At 54.0% G+C, this 24,178-nt stretch overlaps 2 protein-coding genes across 2 annotated transcripts in view; one reads left to right on the plus strand and one right to left on the minus strand.

The window, feature by feature from the left end:
• MYO9A (myosin IXA) overlaps positions 1-6,556 on the plus strand; it is a gene marked incomplete at both ends in the record, with an annotated part of 131,334 nt that extends 124,778 nt beyond the window's left edge. Inside the window, 8 exons of the mRNA XM_079540626.1 lie at positions 8-136; positions 722-827; positions 932-1,063; positions 2,162-2,285; positions 3,281-3,334; positions 5,190-5,392; positions 5,589-5,731; positions 6,105-6,556. Coding sequence (XP_079396752.1) covers positions 8-136; positions 722-827; positions 932-1,063; positions 2,162-2,285; positions 3,281-3,334; positions 5,190-5,392; positions 5,589-5,731; positions 6,105-6,556 — 1,343 coding nt within the window. The remainder of the gene's footprint in view (positions 1-7; positions 137-721; positions 828-931; positions 1,064-2,161; positions 2,286-3,280; positions 3,335-5,189; positions 5,393-5,588; positions 5,732-6,104) is intronic.
• Positions 6,557-9,208: 2,652 nt separating this feature from the next.
• On the minus strand, positions 9,209-12,509 carry NR2E3 (nuclear receptor subfamily 2 group E member 3; the record flags this gene model as incomplete). Its single annotated transcript, XM_079540766.1, has 8 exons — positions 9,209-9,341; positions 9,409-9,514; positions 9,583-9,814; positions 9,989-10,170; positions 10,239-10,493; positions 10,570-10,673; positions 11,116-11,266; positions 12,452-12,509. 8 exons carry the CDS (start codon positions 12,507-12,509, stop codon positions 9,209-9,211), a joined length of 1,221 nt encoding a protein of 406 aa, XP_079396892.1.
• Between the last annotated feature and the right edge of the window lie 11,669 nt (positions 12,510-24,178).

Here is a 24,178-nt window from a genome sequence, read left to right on the forward strand (position 1 = left end):
CGAGCAGACATAGATAATGTGAATTTAGATGACTACAACATCCACGTCATTGCCAGCGTCTTCAAGCAGTGGCTCCGAGATCTGCCCAACCCTCTCATGACTTTCGAGCTGTACGAGGAGTTTCTGCGGGCGATGGGTAAGCGATGGTCCTTTCCCACTGCTACAGGGTGGGTTGAGATTGGATATAAGGAAGAAAGTTTAAAATCTGAGAGTGGTGAGGCCTAGGAGCAGGTTGCCTAGAGAAGCTGTGGATGCCCCATCATTGGAGGTGTTCACAGCCAGGCTGAATGGGACTCTGTGCAGCTTGGTCTATGAAAGTGTCTGTGTCCATGGCAGGGGAGTTGAAATTGGATGCTCTTTATGATCCTTTCCAAACCAAACCATTTTGTGATTTCAGTTCCCAGGCTGAGGGAAATGAGAGCTACTTGAAGTACCTAATTCTGTATTTACATTTGGGGCCCAAATCATCTTACTTTGCCCAGTCTTATTTGCCCAGAGTCTGACGTTCTGCTGTGAGTTTGTTTACACAAAGCCACAGGCAGGTCAGCATTGTGCTCGGTAGCGTGACTTTTCATTGCTGTGCAGCACATTTAAGCCCAACCTGTTCGCCAGCTACGTCTTTTTAAGTAGTGCAAATAGGCACGAAGAATGCGTCGTTTTAAACAGTGAACAGAGGTGGAATGCAGCAGTGCCCCTAACAAGGCTGGTGTGTTCTCTGCAGGCCTGCAGGAGAGGAGGGAGACGGTGCGAGGAGTTTACTCGGTCATTGACCAGCTCTCACGCACCCATCTCAGCACCTTGGAGCGCCTCATCTTCCACCTGGTCAGGTACACAGGGCAGGCAGGGCAGCTGTGGGTCATTGTCGGCAGTGGCAGAGGTGAAGGAGCTGCCTTCACCCCTGGATTCTGTAGTAATCTTTTTTTTCCTTCAGGATTGCTCTCCAAGAAGAGACCAACCGAATGTCAGCTAACGCCTTGGCCATCGTCTTTGCTCCCTGTATCCTCCGCTGCCCCGACACGACGGACCCCCTGCAGAGCGTTCAGGACATCAGTAAAACAACCACGTAAGAAAAGCTTTAGTGTGGAAATGATAAAACCTCTACAGCTGTGCCTGTTAACTGCATCTCAGTGAAGTATTTCGTGTTCTCTCAGTAGTCAGTGGGGTTAAGAAAGGGAGGATCCGCCAAAGCAGACCAGGGGTTTAAAACAAGTTCTCTGCATCCTTAATGACCAGCAGATCGTAGCAGAAACAAGTGGAGCTTGTGCTGATGTGTTAATCCCATTCATGACAGCCAGATCTTTGTTCTGTTGTTGGAGACCCATTTGTTAGGACCCATATAGCACTGCCCATTTGTGTGTGATAATCATGTGGAATGTTTCTGTGCTTGCTGCAGTTTGGGTTAAGCTTGGCCGTAACTTCATAGAATCATTAAGGTTGGGAAAGATCTAAAGAGATCATCTAGTCCAACTTTTAACCCATCCCCACCATGCCCACTAACCATGTGTCTCAGATCTGCTGTTTTCTGTAACAGCACCTCCAGGGATGGTGACTCTGCCACCTCCATGGGCAGCCTCCACCAACACATTACCACTGTTTCTGAGAATAAATTTTTCCTAATCATTTCCACACTGCTGGCTGATTTTCAGCTGGCTGTCAACTTATACCCAGAAGTGCTTTTCCTCTGCACAGCTTCCAGCCTTGCTGCCCCAAGCCTGTAGCAATGCTTGGGTTGTTATGGTCAAACACAGGACCCAACCCCTGGTCTTGTAGCTCATCCCGTTGGCCTCAGCCCATCGATGCAGCCTGTCCAGATCCCTCTGTAGGGCCTGCCTGCCCCCAGACAGATCATCACTTCCTCCCAACTTGATGTCATCGGTGAATTTATTGAGGGTGATTCAATCCCCTCACCCAGATTACTGATAAAAATATCAAACGGCCAGCTGCAATACTGACCTATGGAAACTTTTTTCCATGGAAACAAATAGGAGAGATTACTTTTGGAACTGTGTATTCTGTCGCTCTTCTTAGGGAATTTCCTTGGTCTTTTTCTTCGCATCCTTGCATGCTGAAGCTCTCAAGCAGAGCAGATCTTTACACCAGGCGGAGACAGCTGTAATAAAAACCTTTCTGATTCCAGTTTTGTCTTTTCTTTGCCTCCCAGCTGTGTAGAACTCATTGTCATCGAGCAGATGAACAAATACAAGGCTCGCCTCAAGGACATCAACAGCCTGGAGTTTGCTGAGAACAAAGCCAAGAGCCGCCTGTCCTTGATCCGCAGGTCAATGGTGAGATGCTGCACCAGCCCCTGCTGCTCACAGACTCGTGTCCCTTTCCTTTTACAAGGGAATTTGCACCAAGGCAGATATCAGGTGTTCCCGTGGTGCATCCATCATAGCCACAGAGAACATCTGTCTTGCTGCAGAGAAAGTCAGACTGCTTTCTGGCTCTGACACAGTCACCTCTCTTCTCTCCTGTCCTCTCCTTTCACTTGAAGCAATCCTGCCTTACCTCTCCTTGCTTATTCCAGGCTCCCCACCCCCTTGCACCTCCCAAACCATCCCACCCCAGGCAGCACATCTCCCAGCCCCATGGCAGCTCGCCATGATTTCAGGGAATTAGGCAAAAACAAAAACCCAGCAAAGGCGATGGGAAAGAAGCCTGAGAGAGGGCTCGATGGAAATGCAGTCACTCGAGCTCAGAGGCTCCTGTTTACATTTCAGGCTTTATCTTGCACATTCGAGCAATTTGTGTTGAATCCAGGCTCTGCTTACCTTGCTGTCACCCCATGCACAAACGCAAGGGAGACCTGGACTGAAGCAGCCCACAACCACTGGCTCTGTCCTCCTTGTGCTGCTGATGAGCTCAGTAACATCACCTGAATCCAAACTGAGCTCCCTGAGGCTCCCCAACCATCTCATTGAGCTTCCATGCTTTGGGGTGAGCGATGGCTTGCTCTGGCTCCTGCTCGCCCCAGCGCACCGGTGGGCTGCTGATGCTACATGTGGCTTTTTGGCTGTGGGATCAGGAGATGCCTGATCCAGACCCATGCTGTGGGGCTGAGCTGCCTGCAGCGGCCCTCAGGGCAGGTCTGACCCAACTCTGGGGGTCATTTTGCCAAGCTTGGGGCTCGGCCATGTGCTGGCACTGATACCGCAGAGAGCCGCCTCGCTCGTCCTGGTTTAAAACAAGACAGAAGCGAAGAAAAAACAGTTCTTTTGGAGGGACGATGGCATGTGCACTCTAACCTTCTGCTTTCCTTTTCATGTCCTCTCTAATCCAGAAACCCGTACTAATTGCAGTTAGATTTATGAGCATAACCCGCAGTTCAATCCCGGTATGTATTCACTGCACGGCGCTCTGTGCCAGCCGCGTCCCTCCGTTCTGTGTGACCGCCGCTCATTCCAGCCCCGTGCCACCGGCCATCGTCTGTGACATTGCCCGTCTTGTCCCCCTGCAGGTGGCTCTCTGGGACCCCCAGGAGCAGCAGCAGCCAAACTGTGCCGGGCTTGTGCCTTTGCCCCTGCATGCAGCTCTGTGAGAAGTGGCTTTCACCATCACTTCTGCATTTTCTTTTTCCGTTCTGTGCCCTCCTCACTTTTGCTTTCCTTGATTCATTGCTCCCATCCACGATTCCTGCTGGGGTTGCGTTTAGGCACTGTGAAGCCGTTGCTTTGACTGCGGTGGGTGAATCCCGTAGTGATCATATGGCATCTACTGAAGGGCTCTGGGCAGCCTGGCTGCTGTACCCTGATGGACAGGGCAGCTCAGGATGGATGTGGGCACCCAGCAGCCCTGCAGCAGCACAATGCCCAGTGAGACCAAACATAGGACCATGAAAGCTCCTTCTTTTAGAGCAAACCCTGCTCTTACCATCAGAAAGTGTTGTCGCCCTGCTCGTTCCAGCCAGCATTGGACACGCAAGCACTGTGAGCAAACCCACATCTGACCCACCGGGGAATTTTCCGCTTGCAGCAGCTGGGAGAGGAGAGGGCTTTGCTGAAAGCCCACGTGGATGTCGTCACTGCAGCATCCGCTTGCTGAGCGCCCCATAGGCAGGGAGAGCAGTACACGAGGCACAGGGGATCTTTGGGAGCTCAGGGCTTTTTGCTAATAGGATTCAGGTGGCTGTGCCTCGGCTCAGCAGCCTCGTGATGCCATCAGAAGAACGTTGCTGCGTTGCGCGGAAGCTCCTTTGTGAAAGATCTCCCAGGTGCGACAGCAGGAGATGAAAGGGTAAAATGGAGCAAATCTCACGTCTCAGTGCTGAGCAGCAGCGTTTGTCCGGGCTGGAGGATTTAACAAGCCTTGCAGGAGGAAGCAGTGCTCAGTGTTGCCTCCCACTTGGGCCGTGTCCCATTGATGCCAGCATAGGTTTGCTTTGCCATTTGAGGAAAGATCCCTGCTTGCATTCCTGATAGCTTTTTGCTTTCAAAGTGAAAAAGGGAGGCTTTTCTCCCGTGTTCTGGGTATGTGGGTTATGAGGAAGACCAAGAGGTACCTCAGCTACAGTGTTGAAGTAGCCCCGTGGGAAGAAAAGCTGTTTGTGAGCTGATGAATGAGGCAAAGTGCAGCAGGAAGGGGATTCAGTTTCACCAAGAAACACAATGATTGTTTGAAAGAAGAGGGCAGCCTGTAGGTGGAGCAAAGGCAAGTGCTGGGTTTTCCGTGTTGCACTTTGTGTTGATCCACTCGTCTTTCACTCTCTGACCAGTTCAGGATCCTGACTTCAGGAGATGAGTTGTGTTCCGTTACAGCAACAGTTAGAATAAAAGCTTTTTAATGGCCATGGCGTGCCCACAAAACACACTACTCCTCAGCATCCTTTGTGTCCAAAAATCAGTATTTCTCTTCCACCCTGTGGAAGGTAAAGCAGAGGCCATTTGCACTCACAATATTTCTCCATCTATGATACTCCCATCTAAGACCTTTTTCATAATCAGAAGTTTTAATACTACTAAACGTGCAGGACTCTTCTATTTGACCATTAGCTATTTTTTTGCTGTCCCCCAGCTATTCCTCACCTGTTTTTTTTGCAGCGCTTTCCCCCACCTGCTTAGCAGACCCTCCTCCTCTCAAACCTGCCGTTGTGTCGCATCATCCCATTGCATCCCTTTGTGCCAGGGAGGAGGAGTCCCCCAAAAATGGGCTGTGCAAAATAATCCTTGCTTGACTCTGATGTTTCTCTTCAGGGCAAAGGCCGCGTGCGGCGCGGCACCTTCCCCAGCCCTACATCCCCTGTGGCCGTGCGCCTGCCCTCGGTGTCTGACGTCCCCGAGGAGACCGTGAGCAGCGAGGAGGCCATGGAGCTGGATGTGACAGAGCAGCAGCAAGCAGCCATGCAGCAGGAGGAGAGGGTGCTGACCGAGCAGATCGAAAGCCTGCAGAAGGAGAAGTGAGTTTGCCCTTGAATTCAAGCTTGGCTCACTTCCACACCTTGCATCTAGAAGTTCAACTTGGGGATGGCGTGATGGCAGTTGGTTCTGGGATGGATGTGCTGCTCGTGGGTTGAACTGGAGGACTCTGTGCATCCCTCTTGCTTTCCTCCCCTCTTTTTGGGTCCTGTTGGGTCACAGAGTTGGGTTTTGCAGGGAGGAGCTGACATTCGAGATGCTGACGCTGGAGCCTCGTGCCTCTGATGATGAAACACTCGAGTCAGAAGCCTCCATCGGCACTGCTGACAGCTCAGAAAACCTGAACTTTGACTCCGAAGGAGCCATCTCTGATCGGTCAGGTGAGTCAGTAGAACCTGCAATCAGGCAGCTTTCAATGCAGTTGTTCCACAGCAAAGCTCTGCGTAGAGCAATGTAGTTGGATTAATGAGATTGGTGTTAATTAATGATTAAAACACCCAGGGTCTGTAGATCATGCTGCCTCTTGAATGGCTGAGGAGGTGTGCGCTTCTCTGGGCACGGCGTCCCAGGTGCTCAGGTTGTTGTTCCCACTGCCAGGACACGGGATGTCTTTGCGAGCGATGCGGCGGAGGTGGGATCATCTCACCTGTGTCGGGTCGGGTTCTCTCCCTGCTTTATATGTCCCTGCTGAGACGGGGAGCCCAGATGCTTCCGAGGACCGCATTACTGACCTGCTGCCTCCCTGTCCTGCAGAGCGAAGTGTAGCACTTAGCTCCCTGCGCCCCAACAAGGCGGAGGGGCCGGGCCGGCTGCGGCGGCACCCCAGGACGCGGCCAGACGTGGCGGACACGCCGAATCCATCCCTCGTCTCCTCCTCCTCATCCTCCTCTTCCTCCCAGTCGTCCACCTCCTGCCTGCCCCACCTGCCTCGCAAGCGCTTCCAGATGTACTCCAAGTCGCCCTTCTACCGAGCGGGGGCCCTGGGCGAGCCCCCCGAGCCCCACTGCGACGAGCGGCCGCAGTTCACCACGCGCGGGACCTTCAACCCCGAGAAGGGGAAGCAGAAACTGAAGAGCGTGAAGAACTCCCCCCCGAAAACCAAAGAGGCGCCAGAAGGGGGGCTGGGCCGCAAAAGGAACCCCGATGCTGACCGCAGCGCCGGCCAGCAGCTTGTCCTGCTGGGGAGCAACGAGTTCATGGTGTGAGACGCCAGGGTGATGACGTCCCCATTGCCATCATCGTCACTGTCATCCCCCGACCGCTCGGGCTCCAAAATGAGCGCTCCATGCGGAAGCTGCTGGGGACGGGTTCGGCGGTGGCCTCAATGGTGTGGGGTTGGGACGGCCGGCACGGGGACAGAGGGACAGACAGAGGGACGTCGGGGAAGGAGCCGCCGTGCCGGGTCCTCTGTGCTGGAGGAGGAGGAGGAGGCAGTGGGAAGCAGAACGCCGGAACGCACCGTGGTGTGCATGAGCTGCAGGGCGCGTGGAACGGTGAGAAGGAGATCTGCCAACAGGACTCAGCTCTGGTTGTTCTTTCCTATTTCCAATGTGCCCTCCTCTCGTGGTAGTTTTTTTTTATTTTATTTTTATTTCTTTTTCAGACCATCAGTATTAAAATAATAATAATCAAGGACTTACTTGAAGCTCTGTTTATATTCTGGTTTACTGGAGTTTATTGTAAATACTTTTTTTTATTGGTTGTGTTTTGTTGTTGTTTTTTTTTTTTAAATATTTTGCCCCAAAAAGGACTTTGTGCCAGGGCGAGGGGTCAGTGGGCAGCACGGGTCCCGGCCATCACTGCGTCTTCCACCACTGCTCCATCGGGCTGTAATTAGCAGGGCTCAGAAGCACTGCCTGCAGTAGCACTGATGAGTGGCGCTCGCTAATGATGGGGGCTGCTGGCTCCTGCTGCAGCCGGGGGGCTGCCTGTCTGTAGGATGGGAGAGACTGGGAGCCTGGGGGCGCTGATGGGATCCATAGGTGCTGCGTCTGCCCCTTTCTGCTTGGCGTTCTGGGCAGGCTGGGCTCCACGCCTTTCCCTGAACACCTCCAGAAAGATGGAGAGCACCAATAACTTGAGTCTTCCTGCATGTTTTCTGTTGGTTTTACTGGGACTGGGGACACGGTGATGCAGCCCCCCGCTCCCAGCCCCCAGTGCCTGTGATTTCAAGGGGTGTTTTATTTATTTGCCTTTTTATTATTTTAATCTTTGTTCTTGGTGGTTGTTTTTGTTTTCCCTTTGGATTTAAGCCACGCGGTGATGTGGGGAGCGCATCATCCCCACGCAGCCCCCCGCGTTGGGACGAGCCACTTCTCCCCCTCGCTTAGTGGAAAGGCCTTGTTATTTAAAGAAATCCCACCAAAACAATCCTTCGAAGCTCAGTCTATAGGACGAGGTCTCCTCCAATAGAGCACCGTCCCATCCCACACCCACCTCCCCCCGGCACCACGAGAGTAGCAGGGCCGGCGCATCCAGCTGACGCATCACCTTCCTCTATGTATGTAATAATATATATATATATAAAATTTTGTATATATCCCTCTCACTGGCAGGATCTAAACTAGCAATGAGCGATGAGCCCCCAGAAATTGGGGTGGTTTTAGCAGGTCCCCACCCAGCACAAAGCCGGCACCCTGCTGCTCCCCGTGCCCACACGCGGCCGTTCTGGGGCACAGTGTTGGTTTTGGATGACGATCCGCTCCTCGTACCAAGTGAATGTACTTACTACTGGAAAGGACGTGGGCTGCGTGTTGTTAATTATTATTTTTAATGGAAATTTTTTTAAAGTAATTTATAAGAATGCCGAGTGTAAGTTAAAAAGGAAAAAAACAAACAAACAAAAAAAAAAAAAACAAAACCAAACCCACGGAAGTATGTATTGTAAGAGGATATATTATCCTGTGTCACCTCTATGAATTTTACCTGTTTAAAAAAAAAAAAATTTAAAAAGTTAAAAAAAAAAAAAAGTGTAATTATATAAAGGAGAATGATTTATCTCTGCCCAGCGCCACGGGCAGCCGTCGAGCTGTCGCGTCGCGTCTGTGCGTTCTCATTAATTTGTTAATTAATGTTGCTCCCTTCCTTCCTGCAACGAGGCCGTTGTTCTGTATAAAGTGCAATTCTGTGTAATATTTCTCCGGCGTGTTCCGTGTGGCTGTACGAAGCGGCCGAGTGAAGCCCTTGCTTATTAAAGAGCTGTAAGAGGAGCGCTGGGTGATGTCTTTGGGGGCACGTGGGGGGTTGCGCCTTGGGGACGCGCCACCAAGGGGGATAATATCACCTCTGGGTTTTGGGTCTGCAGGTGGCTGTTGCTTCTTGGCTCTCTTTTTGGAGCTGGAGATCTGATTTTCAGCTGGCTATTCTGGCCCCATGTCCCCAGTGTCCCCAGTGCCAGAATGTGAGAGAAGGGCAAGAGGAGGCTGTCTGCAAAAGCCCTCTTTATTTGGAGTACAAAACGGGGCTGGCTGCAAGCCCCCAGGGATGGGATGACACAGCTGTGTCCCCTCATGTCCCCCACCAGTGCCACCCCCAGGCTGGTGTCATGTCCCTGGGTTGGGGTGCTGCTGACACCATGTCCAGGCAGTGCTCAGGGTTGGGTTGGGGACAGCAGCACCCATCGAGGTGCCCATCTCGTGAGGTCCTCCTGGTGCCACCCTGGAGATGCCGCCCTGGAGATGTCCCCCTGCCACCCAGGCTCCTGCACCACTTGGGAGAACCCCAAGGACTTGGCTGCTGGCCTGGGGACATCCACACCCTGAGGAGAGCCGGGGGTGACAGAGTGCCAGCACAGAGGGACAAACAGCTGGGGGTATCCCAGAAGACACCGAGCAGCAGCCAGGTGACAACAGGGAGGGTCAGTTCTTGAACATGTCGCAGAGCAGCTTCTCCATGGGGGTGTTGCCGATGGTACGGCGGAAGAAGAGCAGCTCGACGCGCTCAGAGGAGAGGAAGCGCAGCGCCGGCAGGAGCAGCAGCAGCTTCCCAAACCTGGAGGATGGAGCGGTGTCACAGAGCCCGCTGTCAACGGCACCTCTGGGGTTGGGGCTGGCTGTACCTGACAGGCTGCCCAGGGTAGTGGGAGCGGTTGTGCTGGCCCAGCATCACCTGCGACTGGTCCTGCAGGTTCTCCACTTGCTCAGGGTCCTTCAGGCCGCGGGTCTCTGCCAGGACAGCGGGTGTTGGGGTGACACGGGGACAGGCAGCGGAGGACCCGGGTGTGCGCTCTCACCTGGCTTGAAGAGCACCACGGCCTTCATGCAGGCAAATTCGGTGGGATCGACCGCCAATGCTTTGAAGCGCCCCAGGGTCTCCTGCAGCGCCCGCACGTCCACAGCAGCTGGCAGCAGTTTGCCGGGGGATGGCTCGGGGACGGCCAGCAGCGGGCAGCTCTCCAGGGGCATGGACCACTGGATGGCACAGAGCAGGAACAGCTCGCTCCACGCCTCCTCCAGCAGGATCACCTGGGGGCAGCCATAACCCATCAGCCCACCTGGCTGGGCAGAGGAACATCACCCACAGCTCAGCCTGTGGCCAGAAATTGGCATCCTGGGGACACCCCAAGGTTCGGTCTGTGGTCACGGAGAGGCTATCCCCATCCCAACCCCACCCCAATCTAAGGCTTTTGGGGTCCCTACCTGGTCCCGGAAGGGAAGATTGGAGAAGACAGGCAGGTTCTTTGCCCACTTGACAGCCATGAAGAGGAGACGTGCCGAGGTCTCGTAGACATTTTCAGGACCAGCTGCTGGGTACGGGGCCACCTGGTACTCACCGCCCGCCCGCTCAGGCTCGCCACCCGTCACATCTACTGTCTCATCAACTGCAGGGATGGGGACACAACATCACCCCATTGCCCCCCGTACCTCCCCACCGCCGGCGATCACCCACCATCTTCAGGCTCCAGCTTGGCACAGGTCTCGGCCGTCATCAGGCTGGCCATGAAGCGGTGGTTGGTGGGTGGTGTGGGCGTGCGGGGGACGGCAGCAGTGGCAGCAGTAGCCCCGGGGCCACGGGGGGCCGGGCAGGGAACCGGGGGGACATCACGCGTGGCAGCCACGTGCTCTGGGGGCAGCTCGGCATCCAGCTCAATGCTGTCTAGCCGGACCTGGGCTGTGCTCCGGGGCTGGCGTTCATTCTGCACAGCTGTGGTAACAAGGTGACATCAACTGTAGCCAACGCACTCTGCCACCTCCCTCCCCAGCGCATCTGCCCTGCTCACCATCCTTGTTCATGCCAGCTTGCAGGCACTTCTTGAGCCGGCATGCCTGGCACTGGTTGCGGTGTGCCTTGTCCACTGGGCACAGCCCTGTCCCTGCCTGGCACCTGCAGGGAAAGGTGGTACCTGGCTGCACCCACAGGGATGGCCCTCTTCCCCTGGGTGTCCCATGGCCCATGGATGCCCCATGCTAGGGAGGCTTTGTCCCTGCTGGGTGGCCTTCAGCCAGAGGGTGCCCTGCCCCAGTAAATATCCTGTCCCTAATGGGTGCCTTGTCTCCATGGGTCCATTGCCACATGAGTGTCCTGCGCCAACAAATGCCTTGTTTGCCCCAGGGATGTTCTGTCCCCTGCAGATGCACATCCCCTCCGGGTGCCCTCATCCCCTATAGGTGCCTTGTCCCATACAGGTGCTGTGTCCCAGTGAATACCCTCCCTTGATGGGTGTCCTGCCCCACTGAATGCCATGTCCTCCCCTGTACCCACAGCCTTTGTCCCACCCAGTGTCCATTCCCTGGGTCCCCACCAGCTGGCTATTCCCCATCCCCACCTGTAGATGAGCTTCCTGCGGACGCTGCGCTTGAAGAAGCCACTGCAGCCGTTGCAGGCATAGATGCCATAGTGCTTCCCACTGCTGGTGTCCCCGCACACTTTGCACAGCAGCACGGGACTCAGCGCCTTGCCAGGGGCTGGGCTCAGTCCTGCGGGAGCAGAGCCAAAACATACAGGGTGAGCAGAGACACCCCAGAGTCCCCATCCCCCTCCATCAGTGCCCTCACTCAGACGATGGGCACTGCCACCTCCATGGGTCCGGCCCAGGGGGACCTCAGATATCCCAGGGGACATGGATGAGGAGTCCAAGAGGTGCACACAGGGTTCAGCATCAGCCCACACCCCAGGGATGCCATGGAATGAACTCTCATGGGACTTTTAAATGGGATAAAATGGTGTTCCTGGGGCTGGGGACACTGGGTGTCCCAGTGGGGGGAGAGCATGCATGATGACAAAGAGCCACAAGTGGGGACCACAGGTGTCCTGGAGAAGGGCCATGGCTGGGGACACATTACCCCAGATAGGGGCTGTGATTGTGACCATGGCCCCATAGGAGAGTCTCAGCAGGGGACCACAGCATCCTTGGGGGAAGAGCAGAGACCATAGACATCTAGAAGAGGGTCTGTAGGTATCATAGGTATCATAGAGAAGGAGCAGAGCTGGAGACCCCAAGTAGCCAGGAGAAGGATGCTGATGGGGGTCCCCAGGCATGGTGGAAAAGGTCCACAATGAGGACCATGGGCACCATGGGGAGGGGTCATGGCTGGGAAACCCGTGTGTCTTGGATGGGACAACAGGGGACCCTAAGCATCCTGCAGAAGGAAGGTGGTGGTGGACACTAAGCATCCTGGAGAAGGTGTACAATGGCAACCCCAAATATCCTGGGGAAGAAGATGATGATGGAGAAGCCATGCATCCTGGAAAAGAGCCACAATGAGAATTCCCAAGGATCTCAGAGGACTGTGACTAAGAGCATCCTAGAGAAGGACTGTAGTAGGGACCCAAGATATCCTGGAGAAGAGCCATGATGGGGACTCCAAATATTCTAGAGGAGAACCGTGATGAGGGACCCCAAACATACTAGGAAACAACTGTGATAAGGATCCAAATATCTTGGAGACAGCTCACGATGGGGGACCCTGAGAATTCCTGAGAAAGACCACGATGGAGGACCCTGAGCATCCCGGAGAAGGACCGCAATGGAAGACCCCGAGCATCCCAAAGGACCACGTTTGGACCCCACGGATTCCTGAAGAAGGACACCGGTGGGGACCCGAGCATCCCGCAGAAGGACCCACTGGGGACAGACCTGTGCAGCAGGATGTGGCTCTTACCCGAGGGGCTGTCCTCCAGCCCGGCGCTCACCACCGACCCCTCCGGCGACGCAGCCATGCTGGGCTGTCCCTGTCCCCGCTCTGCAGGATGGGGCTGTGGCTGTGCTCTCTTCAAGGCAGATTAGCGCGGGCGCTGTGTAAGCAGCCGCCTGTTTGTCACCGTCTTAATCTTTAGTGTCTGTGCGGGGGGGGATCAATCAGCCACGCGATGAAGAATTAAAAAGGTGCTGAGCCCCGGCATGGCTGCCTCCCTGTAACCCTAAACCCTGCGACACCAAAGCCACCAAAGCCACCAAAGCCACCCGCAGTGGGGACACGGGGGTCACAGAGACGCTGGCCCTGGGAAGCAGAGGGCTGGGATTGTGGAGGAGTGTTGGGGTGCAGGGGTGACCCCTATGTCCCCCCGTGCTGCGCCCACCAGGCCCTGTAAGCACATAAGCCCCTTGTTAAGGAGTTTAGAGAGGAATAACGAAAAGTGGTAATTACGGGGTGGGGGGACGGCACAAGCCCCCCTTCCCTGTCCCCAGGCAATTAATTACAAGCTCCAATTGAGGGGGATAATTGATGGGGGTCCCCCAAAGAGGATTAGTGCTGGGTCAGGGGTATCGTGTGTCCCCCTGGGGCCAGCAGCCTCAGTGTCCCTTTGGGGGCTTTGGGCCGTGGCTGCTGACGCAGCAGCATGGGGCCAGGTGGCCCAAGGGTTACGCAACGAAGGCTAAACCCTCGCTGTGACAGGGCAGCACAATTTGAGATTTGAGGGCTTTAGGCACTAAACCCCCCCGCGGCCGTCCGGGGTGGGCTGTGAGGCCAGTGGAGACAGGGACAGGGAGGGGGATGGAGTCTTGAGGCTGAGGTTGGGGTGGATCTCTCGCAAGGGTTCTGCTGAGGACCAGAGGTGGTGACACGAGGGGATATGGGGGATGAGGCTCCATCCATCTCAGTCCTCACCTGCAGCTTCACTCCATCACCTCTACATGCAGCATCAGCCCACCCATCTCAACTGCAGCATCCTCCATCCCACTGCCACCATCACCCCATCCCAAATGCAGCATCCTTCCACCCTATCAGCAGCATCCTCCATCCCAACATCTCATTCCCGTGTCCCAGTCCATGGCTCCATCTTGTTCCTACCACAAGCAACACCACAAAGGTGCCGGGCTGATGCAGTGGGAACTGGGTACCCTGCATACCCACAGGTCTCCTTGGCCACTGCCCATGGGGCAGACACTGGATACCCCATGGTAATGGGACGCAGTGGCTTTTGGCCCCCAGGGATGGTGATGAGCACTGACTCGGCTAATTTGCCACCCAGCCATGTTTCCCTCCACACCGCCGGTAAAAAGCCAGCTCTGGAGCTGGGATTTGGGAAGGGGATTAGCCCCAGCAGCCATCTGCCACCAGCCAATAATCATTGCACCGAGGAAATCCAATAATTACAAAAATATTGTTCCCACCCCATTTTGCTCTTGCACCCGGCCACGTGGCCCCAGTGGAACATCCAGAGGTGCCCCCAACGCTGCGTCTCTGCCAGCAGCCCAAAGGGGCACTCAAGCACAGTGGGGACCAGACAGCACCCAATGCCACTGCTGAGGGGCTCAGCCCCGAGGTCCCCATATGAAGGAGCAAACGTTAAAGCCCGTGACCCAGCTCTGTGACAGATGCTTGGGATTACCCAGCCTAAAACCTTGGGATCGGCTCCCTCCCTCCTTCCCAGCATTTAATTACTAATTTACTAATTACCCCAAGATGCTGCTGGCAGTCTTGAGACTGTCGCTGGGTTCTGGCTGCACTAATCCCACCAGCCACGGGGAGCAAATGGATGTGCTGCAGTCAGGGGACAGCATGGCTGGGGACAAGAAGAAGGTTGTAGGAACCAGGAGGGGACCAGGTGGGGAGGGTGGAGTTTGGGAACTGGTTGGGGCAACTAGGAGATGACGACAAAGATCAGGAGAGCGTAATGGGGATCACGAGGAGACGTTGGAGCCCAGGAGGTCCCACTGGGGACCAGGAGGGAGTGGAAGGCACCAGGAAGGTGCTATGGGGACCAGGAGAAGATGGCAGAGACCAATAGGGGACAAGCATCAGGAGGGAGTGATAGAGGGGACCAGAAAGGTTTGATGGGGACTGGAATGGGACCATAGGATAGGGAGATGATCTGATAATGACCAGCAGAAGATGACGGAGCCCAAAAAAGATTGGTGGGGACCAGGAGGATGCAATGGGAATTAGGAAGGTAACAAGGATTGGGAGGGAGCAGTGAGGAGCAATAGGGGTGGTAGGGATGATGAGAGGATGGTGGGGACCACAATGGGATGATGGGGACCAGGAGTTGGTGAAAGGGATCAAGAGAGTTCAAAAGCAACCAGGAGATACAAGGCTCTGGAAGGAAACAAGAGCAATGTGGGACTTCAGGCAGCCCCTGCTGGCACCAGAGGTGACTGCGATGGGTTAACACCACCACTGGCGCTCAGCCATGTCAGGGCCTGGCTCTGGTTTCATCCGTCATCAGCTCTCCTTTACCAGAGCTCTTTTTCCCTTTGTGTTCCCGCTGTGACAAATGATGCCGAGTGGCTGCGGGCAGCAGGTGGTGACAGCTCCCAGGTCACCTGCTCCATGCCCTGCCAAAGCCTCTGCTGACCCCAGATGAAACTTTAATGGGGCTCCAGGGCTGACCTAGCCATGAAACCCACCCTCAAGGGCAAGCATCTTCCCGGGGACATCCCGGTGGCCGTTCCATAGGCACAGCCCTATGATAGCGGAGGTGGCACCATGCTGGTGGTCACAGGCTCAGGTCCATTGTGCGCTTTGTGACAACCTTTTTGTCATCAAGGGGTTACTGGAGGAAATGTCCCAGCAGGTGGAGACTGTTCCCCCTGGGAGGGACCCATGTCACCTGGACAGGGCGGGCTCAGTGGCAGTGGTGGGGCCGGTCAGGACAGTCTGGGCACATTCCTGGGTGCTGGCACTGCCAGCGACTTGGGGCCCTGCAGCCTGGGGATCACAGCACAACAAGGGGACATCGAAGGAGTCTCTAAGGTGAGGGTGGAGAGGAGTGCTCAGGCATGTCCTCAGGGATAGTGTGGTGACTGAGGCCATAGATTGGTGTTTGGTGATGTGATCCTGCCAAGGACTTGGGGACACCGAGATCCCCAAGCCAGGGTGGCACAGCTCTGTGGATGCCATGTCTTTCATTCCAGATGGACCTCCTGGAGCAGGTAGCTGGGGAGCCACCAGGGAGGCCATCCTACCCCCTTCCTCTTTTTCCACCCTGGGGCCGTGGCACCTGCATTGTTTGTGCTGAGTGTGAGGGAAAGGGGACGTGGGTGAATGGAGAGGGTGTTGGGGGTGAAGTGGGTGCCACCAGGGTTGGTGACAGCAGGTGTGGGTGCCACCAGGGTGGGTGACAGCAGGTGTGGGTGCCACCAGGCTGGTTCTGGCTTCGCTGACCCCCAGGTGAGCTCCTTGCTGCTGACCCTGCAGGACAAGGTCCCACCATTCCTCCAGCTCCGGTACTGGCTGCGCTCCTGGATGTGGCAGGTTTGGATGGAACAGATCAAGGCAGCACAGGTGACACCAAGGGACACACCTTGGTGACGCTGCCCCAAAACTGTCTGCAGCTGGGGCCTGGGGTGAGGTGGGTCCCAGTTCTACCAGCGTGACCAATGGGTATTTGTCCTTCCAGGTGAGCAGCTCCAAGCAGGTAAGTGCCAGCATCCACAGCTGCACCCCACACTACCCATCCTACCACCTATAGGGCAAACCTGCTTTTGCTCAATGCCCATGGTTGCTCTGGACTCAAGCTGTCCACCTGAGTTGACTGGAGATGACCTCCCAGATCTCTTCCCTGGTCCATGGAGATCCAAACCTCTGCAGGACAGGGACAAACCTGCAGGGTGGCACCTGGCTGGAGGTGACATGTGGTGGTGTCCCCAGGCAGTGGCAGGAGCGGCAAGCACAGCGGCATTCTTCCTCTGTGAGGGGCTGCTGGGTCAGCACTTTGATGTGGTGCCCAACGGGGCAGCTGAGCCCCAGCCTGGGGACCTCTTCCTCTTCCCACTGGCATCGAGGGGACCCGGCTGGTGGGGTGCCCACGCTGGTGTCTATTGCGGTGATGGGGAGATCATCCACCTGGAAGGTGAGCAGTGGGAGGAAACTCCACACGGGGGACATGAGGCAAAGCAGCTCATGCTTGGGGACCACAACGATCCTTGGGCACCCTGACCTTATTTGGGGATCCAACACCTCAGGTCACCCCCAAACCTCCTTGATAATCTGTCTTCCTTGGAGATCTCAACTCAATTTGGGAAACAAATGCCCCAGGTTACTGGGAACTCATCAAGGGATGACCCCAACTCTTTTTGGGCACCTCAACCCTATTTGGGGACCCAACACTTCCGGTGATTCCAACTCCCTAACCTTCTTGATGACCCCAACACTCCTTGAGCACTTCAAACCTATTTGGACACCTCTACCCTATTTGGGGACCCAGCTCCTCCTTCTGACCCTCAACCTTCATTGAACGCCATCTCCTCTACGCCACAGGCACCTCAGGAACATCCCCAACAGGGATTGTGGCCAAGCACGGTAAGAGCCACCTCCTGAGGACACGAGGCCCTGCCAAGGTGCTGCGGATGAAGGGGGGACTGGATGCGACTGCCCTGCAGTGGCGGATCCGGGCAGCCATGGACATGGTGCTGGACTATGATGCTGTCACCTGTAACTGCATCCACTTCGCCCTTGCCCTGTTGGGGCTGGGCCAGCTCACTGGGGACATGGTGAGTGTCTTTGCCCTCAGGTGTGGGGGGATTATGATACTCGCCTCGACCAGAGCTGTTTCCTCTCCTAGACGTTCCCAGCACTGCAGTGAAGGAGGTGGTGACGCGACCTGGGGAGCACGTAGGTCTGGAGCACCCTTCCTGGGCTACCTGTGGGATGAAGGATACAAGATAAAGGATTTGGGAATAAGAATGTGGGGCTGTCACCCCCAAATGGATGAGGGTCATTGGGGTGTTGAAGTTCCCTCGGGTTAAATTAAAATGAAATGACACCAAACAATTGGCTGAATGTTTGTGTAGTCGTTTTTTTTGTTTGTTTGTTTGTTTTTGTATCCCATTAAACTATTTAGCACAAGATGCAGAGTATACATCTGTATCTTACTGGCAATAAGGGTGACATACAGGGTAAATATATTCCCTAATATCAGAGATGTTTTCATCTCCCATGTGTATCCCACATCCAGTTGGAAAATCCATGTACACTATATAAAGCATTTAGCAGAATTATTAAAATTTAGCAAAAATTGGACTTGTCACTTTCTTTTCTTACTGTACACCACCACAACCAGTGCTCTCTACACAGCCTTCCTCAACAGAACAAACCTGCTGTCATGTGTTAAATAATATCTACAAAACAATGACAGAAAGAATAATTCACACACAATGAATCTGTTCTCATTCCTGTTAAAGGCATGCTCCTTTCATTCCAAAGATGTACACTTAGATAAGCTAACTTCATGTATGTGTAAGAAAATTGAACAGATCCTGGTACAAAGAAGAACCGAGTGGAATGCATCAGCTGCATATGGCACCAGCCCAGAGCGTCAACCACAGGAAGCACAACTGACCCATCCATCTTCCTCAGCCTCTCCCCATAACACTTGTGATCCAGACCCCTCACTGCTCCATTGCCCTTCTCTGGACATGCTGCAGACCCTCAATGTCTGGTTTGCAGTGAGGGACCCGACACTGAACACGGCACTGGAGATGCTGCCTCACCAGTGCTGAGTTAAGAGGGACGATCACCTCCTGACACAAACCAGGATGCCATTGGCCTTTTTGCTCCCTTGGGCACCCCGCTGGCTCATGTTCATGTGGCTGGCTGTTGACTAACAACCCCAAATCCTCTTCCTCTGCACAGCTTCCAGCCACTCTTCTTCTCCCCTTCTTTATGAGGTTATCCTTGGGCCAGACTCTACAAAAGGGATTCCTGAAGGCCATCAGTCCAACCACTGTGCAATGAACAGTGACACTCACAGCTTCAACAGGTGTTCAGAGCTCCCCAGCCTGATCTTGAAAGTCCTGAGTTGGAAGGGATCCTCGGGGATCATCAAATCCAACGCTCAGCTCCGCGCAGGAACACACAAAATCAAACCTCACACATCACAGCACTGTTCAAACACTTCTTGAACTCCAGTCTTGTTGCTGTTGCTCATGCAGCATGTTCCATGGCACCACACTCCAGCGCAGAACACTTCCCTGACCTCCAGCTGACCTGCCCATAGCACAGACTTACTTCAGCTGTGCCTTCCTGTTTGCACTGCTTTGTAGCCTGATTGAATGTTTGAAATCAGTGCCCAGCCAAAAACCCACAACTTTCCGTTATCTGCCAAAGGTGAAAACACCCTGAGTTATCTGCAGAGAAAAGCTACTTGTTAGCACTGATACTAACCAGAGAAAATTAAAACTAACACTCTGAGAAGCAGAAAAAGAAAGCTGTTGGGGATCTTCCTGCCTCCTTTTACTTTTGGTTTCACTTGACGAAGCAGCATCCCGCTCAACACTGGTGTCTGCACGGAGCAGAGCGCTGCGTGTGCCGGCCCCAGCACCACGCTGCCTGCCCACACCTCTGCCCACCAGCACAGCACTGTAAGGACGCTGCCAGCCCCACGCGGGGGACGGACCAGCATCAGGAGAGCAGGGGGGACAGGAGACTTCCAGTGAGGTAAGATGGTTGTGCTTGTGCTGACATTTCCTTTCTCTCCTTGCAGATGGCAAACATAAGCAGCAGTTGTTCGGTGAGTAGAAGGGCTGTGAATCACTGTTCTCCCCAGCTCTCCGTGTGCTGCCCCAGAGTTTTGGGGTGATGTGGCTGCTTCTGTGTTGAAGCTGCTTCTCACCATTCCCTCCCAAGGAAAAAGCAAGAGAGACGAGAGATTTCCTCCTACAAGATTTCCTTCCTAGTTATAAGAACATCCTTATGGAAGTATCAGAGAACAGCATTGAGGCTGGGGACATAGTGCTTTTCAACATGCAGTCCAGCAGCAATGCTACGCTCAGCTTCAAGCACGCGGTTGTCTATTGTGGGGACGGGGAGGTCATCCACTTCCAGAGTAAGTGCACGTGCCCTGCCTTCATGTCATGGCAGCCCACAGAGCGACAGGGTGATGGCCAACTCTTCACTTTTCAGGTATCGGATATTCAAGTGCAGGGCAAATAAGCAAGGAAGGGTTCCAGGTTATGAGGCAGCAGAGGGGGAAAGGCAAGGTTCTCAGGAAAAAGGAGGGGATCAACCTTGAGACCTTCAAGAGAAAAGTCAGGGAGCTGATGGACAGCACAGCCAAGTACAATTTATTCGAGAACAACTGCATCAACTTTGCTCTCTATCTGCTGGATCTGGGGAATTTCAGCTTTCAGTCTGTAAGTATGGAGCCAGGTTGGGGCATTTGCAGTGGGGCCACACAAGTCCCAGGACAAAACATATTCTTTTCCTGCAGACACAGAGCCTTGAAGAGGAACTTGAAAGTTTGACTGTGAGTACATTTGGTGTCACTGCGCCCCGTGTGCTTGTGTCCCCAAGAAGGGTTATGGATCCACAAGATCCGGGTTCCCAGAAGAGGGTTGGGTCACCAGGGGACCTGGATGCCTGACGAGGGTTGAGTTCCCCTGTGACGGTTCGGTCCCCAAGAGGTCTGGGTTCCACAAGGCAAGCAGGATCCTTGGAAGAGTTGGGTTCCCAAAAGAGGGCTGTTTTCCCCACTGATGGTCCAGTCCCCAAGAATGGTTGGGTTCCCCAGTGAGGGTTCAGCTCCCATCAGGTTTGGGTTTCCAAGGAGGGCTGCATCCTCAGCAGTTGTTCAGGTCCCCCAGAATGATTGTGTTCTCCAAGAACGTTTGGAGGCTTTGGGTGCTATCTCCCAACTCTCCCAGGCACAGCACAATGCGATCGTCTGAGAGGATTCCAGAGTCTCATTCGCCAGCACAGACCCCTGGCAGAGCTTTGTCTCCACCATTCGTCTTTCCACATGTCCACTTCCTTCAAAAGATGACCATTCTGTAGGCGTTCCTTTCCATCTTATTGTGCTGGATCATTTCACAGTTGGAGCTCAGCACCCCATGCACAGGGGTAGAAATACTAATAAGCTGCTTTCTTGCTGCCTTACTATGTTTGCCTTCTTCAAATAATCAATGCATTCAGAGTATTTTGCAAATAGAATTACTTGTTAATAATAGTGCCTCTCTGAGTATAACAATTCTTTTCAGCAACTTCTTGTACTGCTAATATCAAATAATAGTAGCCAAGGTAATGGTATCTTAAGTAATTATAACGAAAAATTTAATCCTTCTTATACTACTCAATCTATATCCAAACCATAGCGTCCCATGTAATAGTATGTCACATAATCGCAATAAAAATAATATCCCAAATAATACCTGGAGATTCCCTTGTCTTTGTGGGTGCCTGCAACCTCCCAGATGTTCGCTGGGACCATCACACAGAGTTCAGGAAATTCCTGATGCCTCCTGAAGATAACGTGTTGGTACAGGACCCAACTCCTTGGTTATCCTGTACAGAACAAAGAGCCGATCCCAGTGGGCCCCTTGCACCCCGTGCCATCTTACAGGTCTGTGTCAGATGGGACCAGAGCCGGGACAGAGCCCTGGGAGTGACCGCGTCCAGCCACAGCTTGTGCCACCACCCCTCCCATCCAGATTTCCACCACAGAAGTGTGTTTTGGTGCTGAGAACCAAGCTCCAGCAGGCTCCAGGAGGGGACAGCACACACCGCGTCCCCAGCCTGGTATGGATGACCTGCTCGGTCATGGTCTCACCCATCACCTGTCTCTGGGGTCCCTGCCTGCTTACAGTCCCCATCGTCACCACAGTAGGCACACTGCTGTGCTGTCTCACGCTCCAGCAGGGAGAGGTGCGGGCCCAGACTTCTTTCTGCTGCAGGTGGCAGTGCTGGAGGGCAGGGGAAGTAATGGTGGCCTGTGAGTATCCCTGCTGCCTCTTCTCCCCACTGCGTGGAGTCTCCAAGGAGCGCTGGGTCCCCAGGAAGGGCTGTGTCCCCAAGGAGGGCTGTGTCCCCAAGGAGGGTTGGGTCCCCAAGGTGGGTGCAGCCACCTCCCTTCATCCTCATGCTTCACAGTTTCAAAGACACATTTCCCGTACGAAATACAGATTTAATTGTGTTTTTTTTTCTACTTTCTTGGGCTGCATCATTTCACAGGAGGTCAGTCTGGGGAAGATGGCAGCGCCAAGGGGGAGAGGGCAGAAATGAGCTGAGAGACATGAAGTCAGCTGCAGAAATAGGATGCTCAGCCACACCACTAGCAGCCGAGTCCAAAGGAGGACAGAGGCCAAGGCACTCTCAATGATATTTGAGTAGTTGTGGTGGTCAGGTGAAGTCATAGAATCATAGAATTATGGAATCGCTCAGGTGGGAAAAAACCTTAAAGACTATCAAGTCTGTCCACAACCTTGCCACACACCCTAACAGCCCTCTGCTAAATCACGTCCCTGAGCACCACATCCAAATGGTTTTTAAACACATCCAGGGATGGTGACTGAGCCGTCTCCCTGAGGAGCCCATTCCAGCACTTCACAACCCTTTCTGTAAAGAAGTGTCTCCTGATATCCAACCCAATCTTACCCTGGCACATTTCCCCTCATCCTGTCACCTGTGAGAAGAGACCAAGCCCGCTCTGCTGCAATCATCCTTTCATCTATTGGAAGAGAGCAATCAGGTCTCCCCTCAGCCTCCTCTTCCCCAAACTAAACACTCCCAGTTCCTCACAGGTCATGTTCTCCAAGCCCTTCACCAGCCTTTTTGTCCTTCTTCGGACCTGCTCCAGCACCTCCACGTCCTTTCTGTACTGAGTTGCCCAAAACACAACACAGTATTTGAGGTGAGGCCTCACCAGTGCAGCGCAGGGCAGGATGACTTCCCTGGTCCTGCTCACCACACCATTCCTGATACAACCAGGATGCTACTGGCCTTCTTGGCCACCTGTGCACACTGCTGGCTCATCTTCAGCTGACTGTCCATCAGTACCCAAAGTCCCTTTCCATCAGGCAGCTTTCCAGCCACTTCCCCCCAAGCCTGTAGGGTTGCCTGGGCTTGTTGTGACCAAAATGCAGGAGCTGACACTTGGCCCTATTGAAACTCATACAGTTAACCTTGGCCATTGTTTATATGCTCCTTCAAGTACTGGAAGGCTGCAATGAGGTCTCCTGGACCCTTCTCTTCTCCAAGCTAAACAAGCCTTCTGATCATCTTAGTGGCCCTCCTCTAGACCCATCCAAAGAGCCCTGCATCTTGTGCTGGGAGCCCCAGGCCTGGACGCAGCGCTGCAGACGGGGCCTCACAAGAGCTGAGCAGAGGGGGACGATCACCTCCCTGTCCCTGCTGGCCGCCCCTTTTTCATGCAGCCCAGAACACAGTTGCCCTTCCGGGCTGCAGGTGCACACTGCTGCCTCATGTTTGGCTTCTCATCTCCCAGGAACCCCAGTGTGCTTCTCCGCAGGGCTGCTCTCAAGGAGCTCTTCCCCCAGTCTGTGTAAATACCTGGGATTGCCCCGATCCAATGCAGCCCCCTGCACTGGCCTTGTTGAACCTCATTAGGTTCCCATGGGCCCACTTCTCCATCCTATCCAGATCCCTCTGGAGGCTTCCCTTCCTTCCAGTGCATCGACTGCACCGCTCAGCTTGGTGTCATCTGCAGACTTGCTGAGGCTGCACTCGACGCCATCGTCTGTCATTGATGAAGATGCTGAAGAGCACCGAGCCCAAGACCAACCCCTGAGGGACACCACTTGTGACCGGTCTCCACCCTGACACAGAACCATTGATCAGAACCCTTTGTCTGCGACCAACCAACCTATTCCTAATCCATCCAACAGTCCATCCTTCAAATCCACACCTCTCCAATTTAGAGAGAAGGATGTGGTGAGGGACCATGTCAAAGGCCTTGCAGAAGTCCAGGTAGATGACATCACCGCCTTTCCCCATCCACTGGAGCCGTCACGCCATCACAGAAGGCCTCCAGATTGGTCAGGCAAGATCTGCCCTTGCTGAAGCCATGCTGACTGTCTCAGATCACCTCTTTGTCTTGTATGTGCCTTAACATGGTAACCAGGAGGATCTGCTCCATGATCTTCCCAAGCACAGAGATGAGGCTCACTGGCCTGTACTTCCCTGGGTCATTCTTTCTTCCTTTTTTAAAATGGGAATAATGTTTTCCTTTTTCCAGTCACCAGGGACTTCACCAGACAGCCATGATTTTTCAGACATGATGGAGAGCAGCTCGGCAAACACATCAGCCATCTCTTTCAGAACCCTAGGATGGATATCATCCGGCCTCGCGGACTTATGTACACTTAGATTCATGAGGAGGACTTGGACTTGTTCCACTGTTACAGTGGGACAGAATCTGCCCCTCTCACCCACACTTAGATGTTCAGGGTCCTGATAGACGTGGAGGATCCTGACCACCAGTGAAGATTGAGGAAAAGTACTTACAGAGCACAGCAGCTTTTTCTGTGTCTGAGGAAGCCAGCTCTCCGTTCTCATTTATCAGAGGGAGAACACTCCTTCTGTCTGTCTCCTCCTGCCTATGTACCTGAAGAACTGCTTCTTGTTATTTTTCACATCCCTTGCCAAGTTCAAATCCATCTGTCCCTTGTCTTGAAAGTGCAGTGGAAGACAGTTAAAGCTTTTCTGAAGTTC

Source organism: Tetrao urogallus (genome assembly GCF_951394365.1).
Source record: "Tetrao urogallus genome assembly, chromosome: 11".
In the NCBI taxonomy this organism is placed as follows: domain Eukaryota; kingdom Metazoa; phylum Chordata; class Aves; order Galliformes; family Phasianidae; genus Tetrao; species Tetrao urogallus.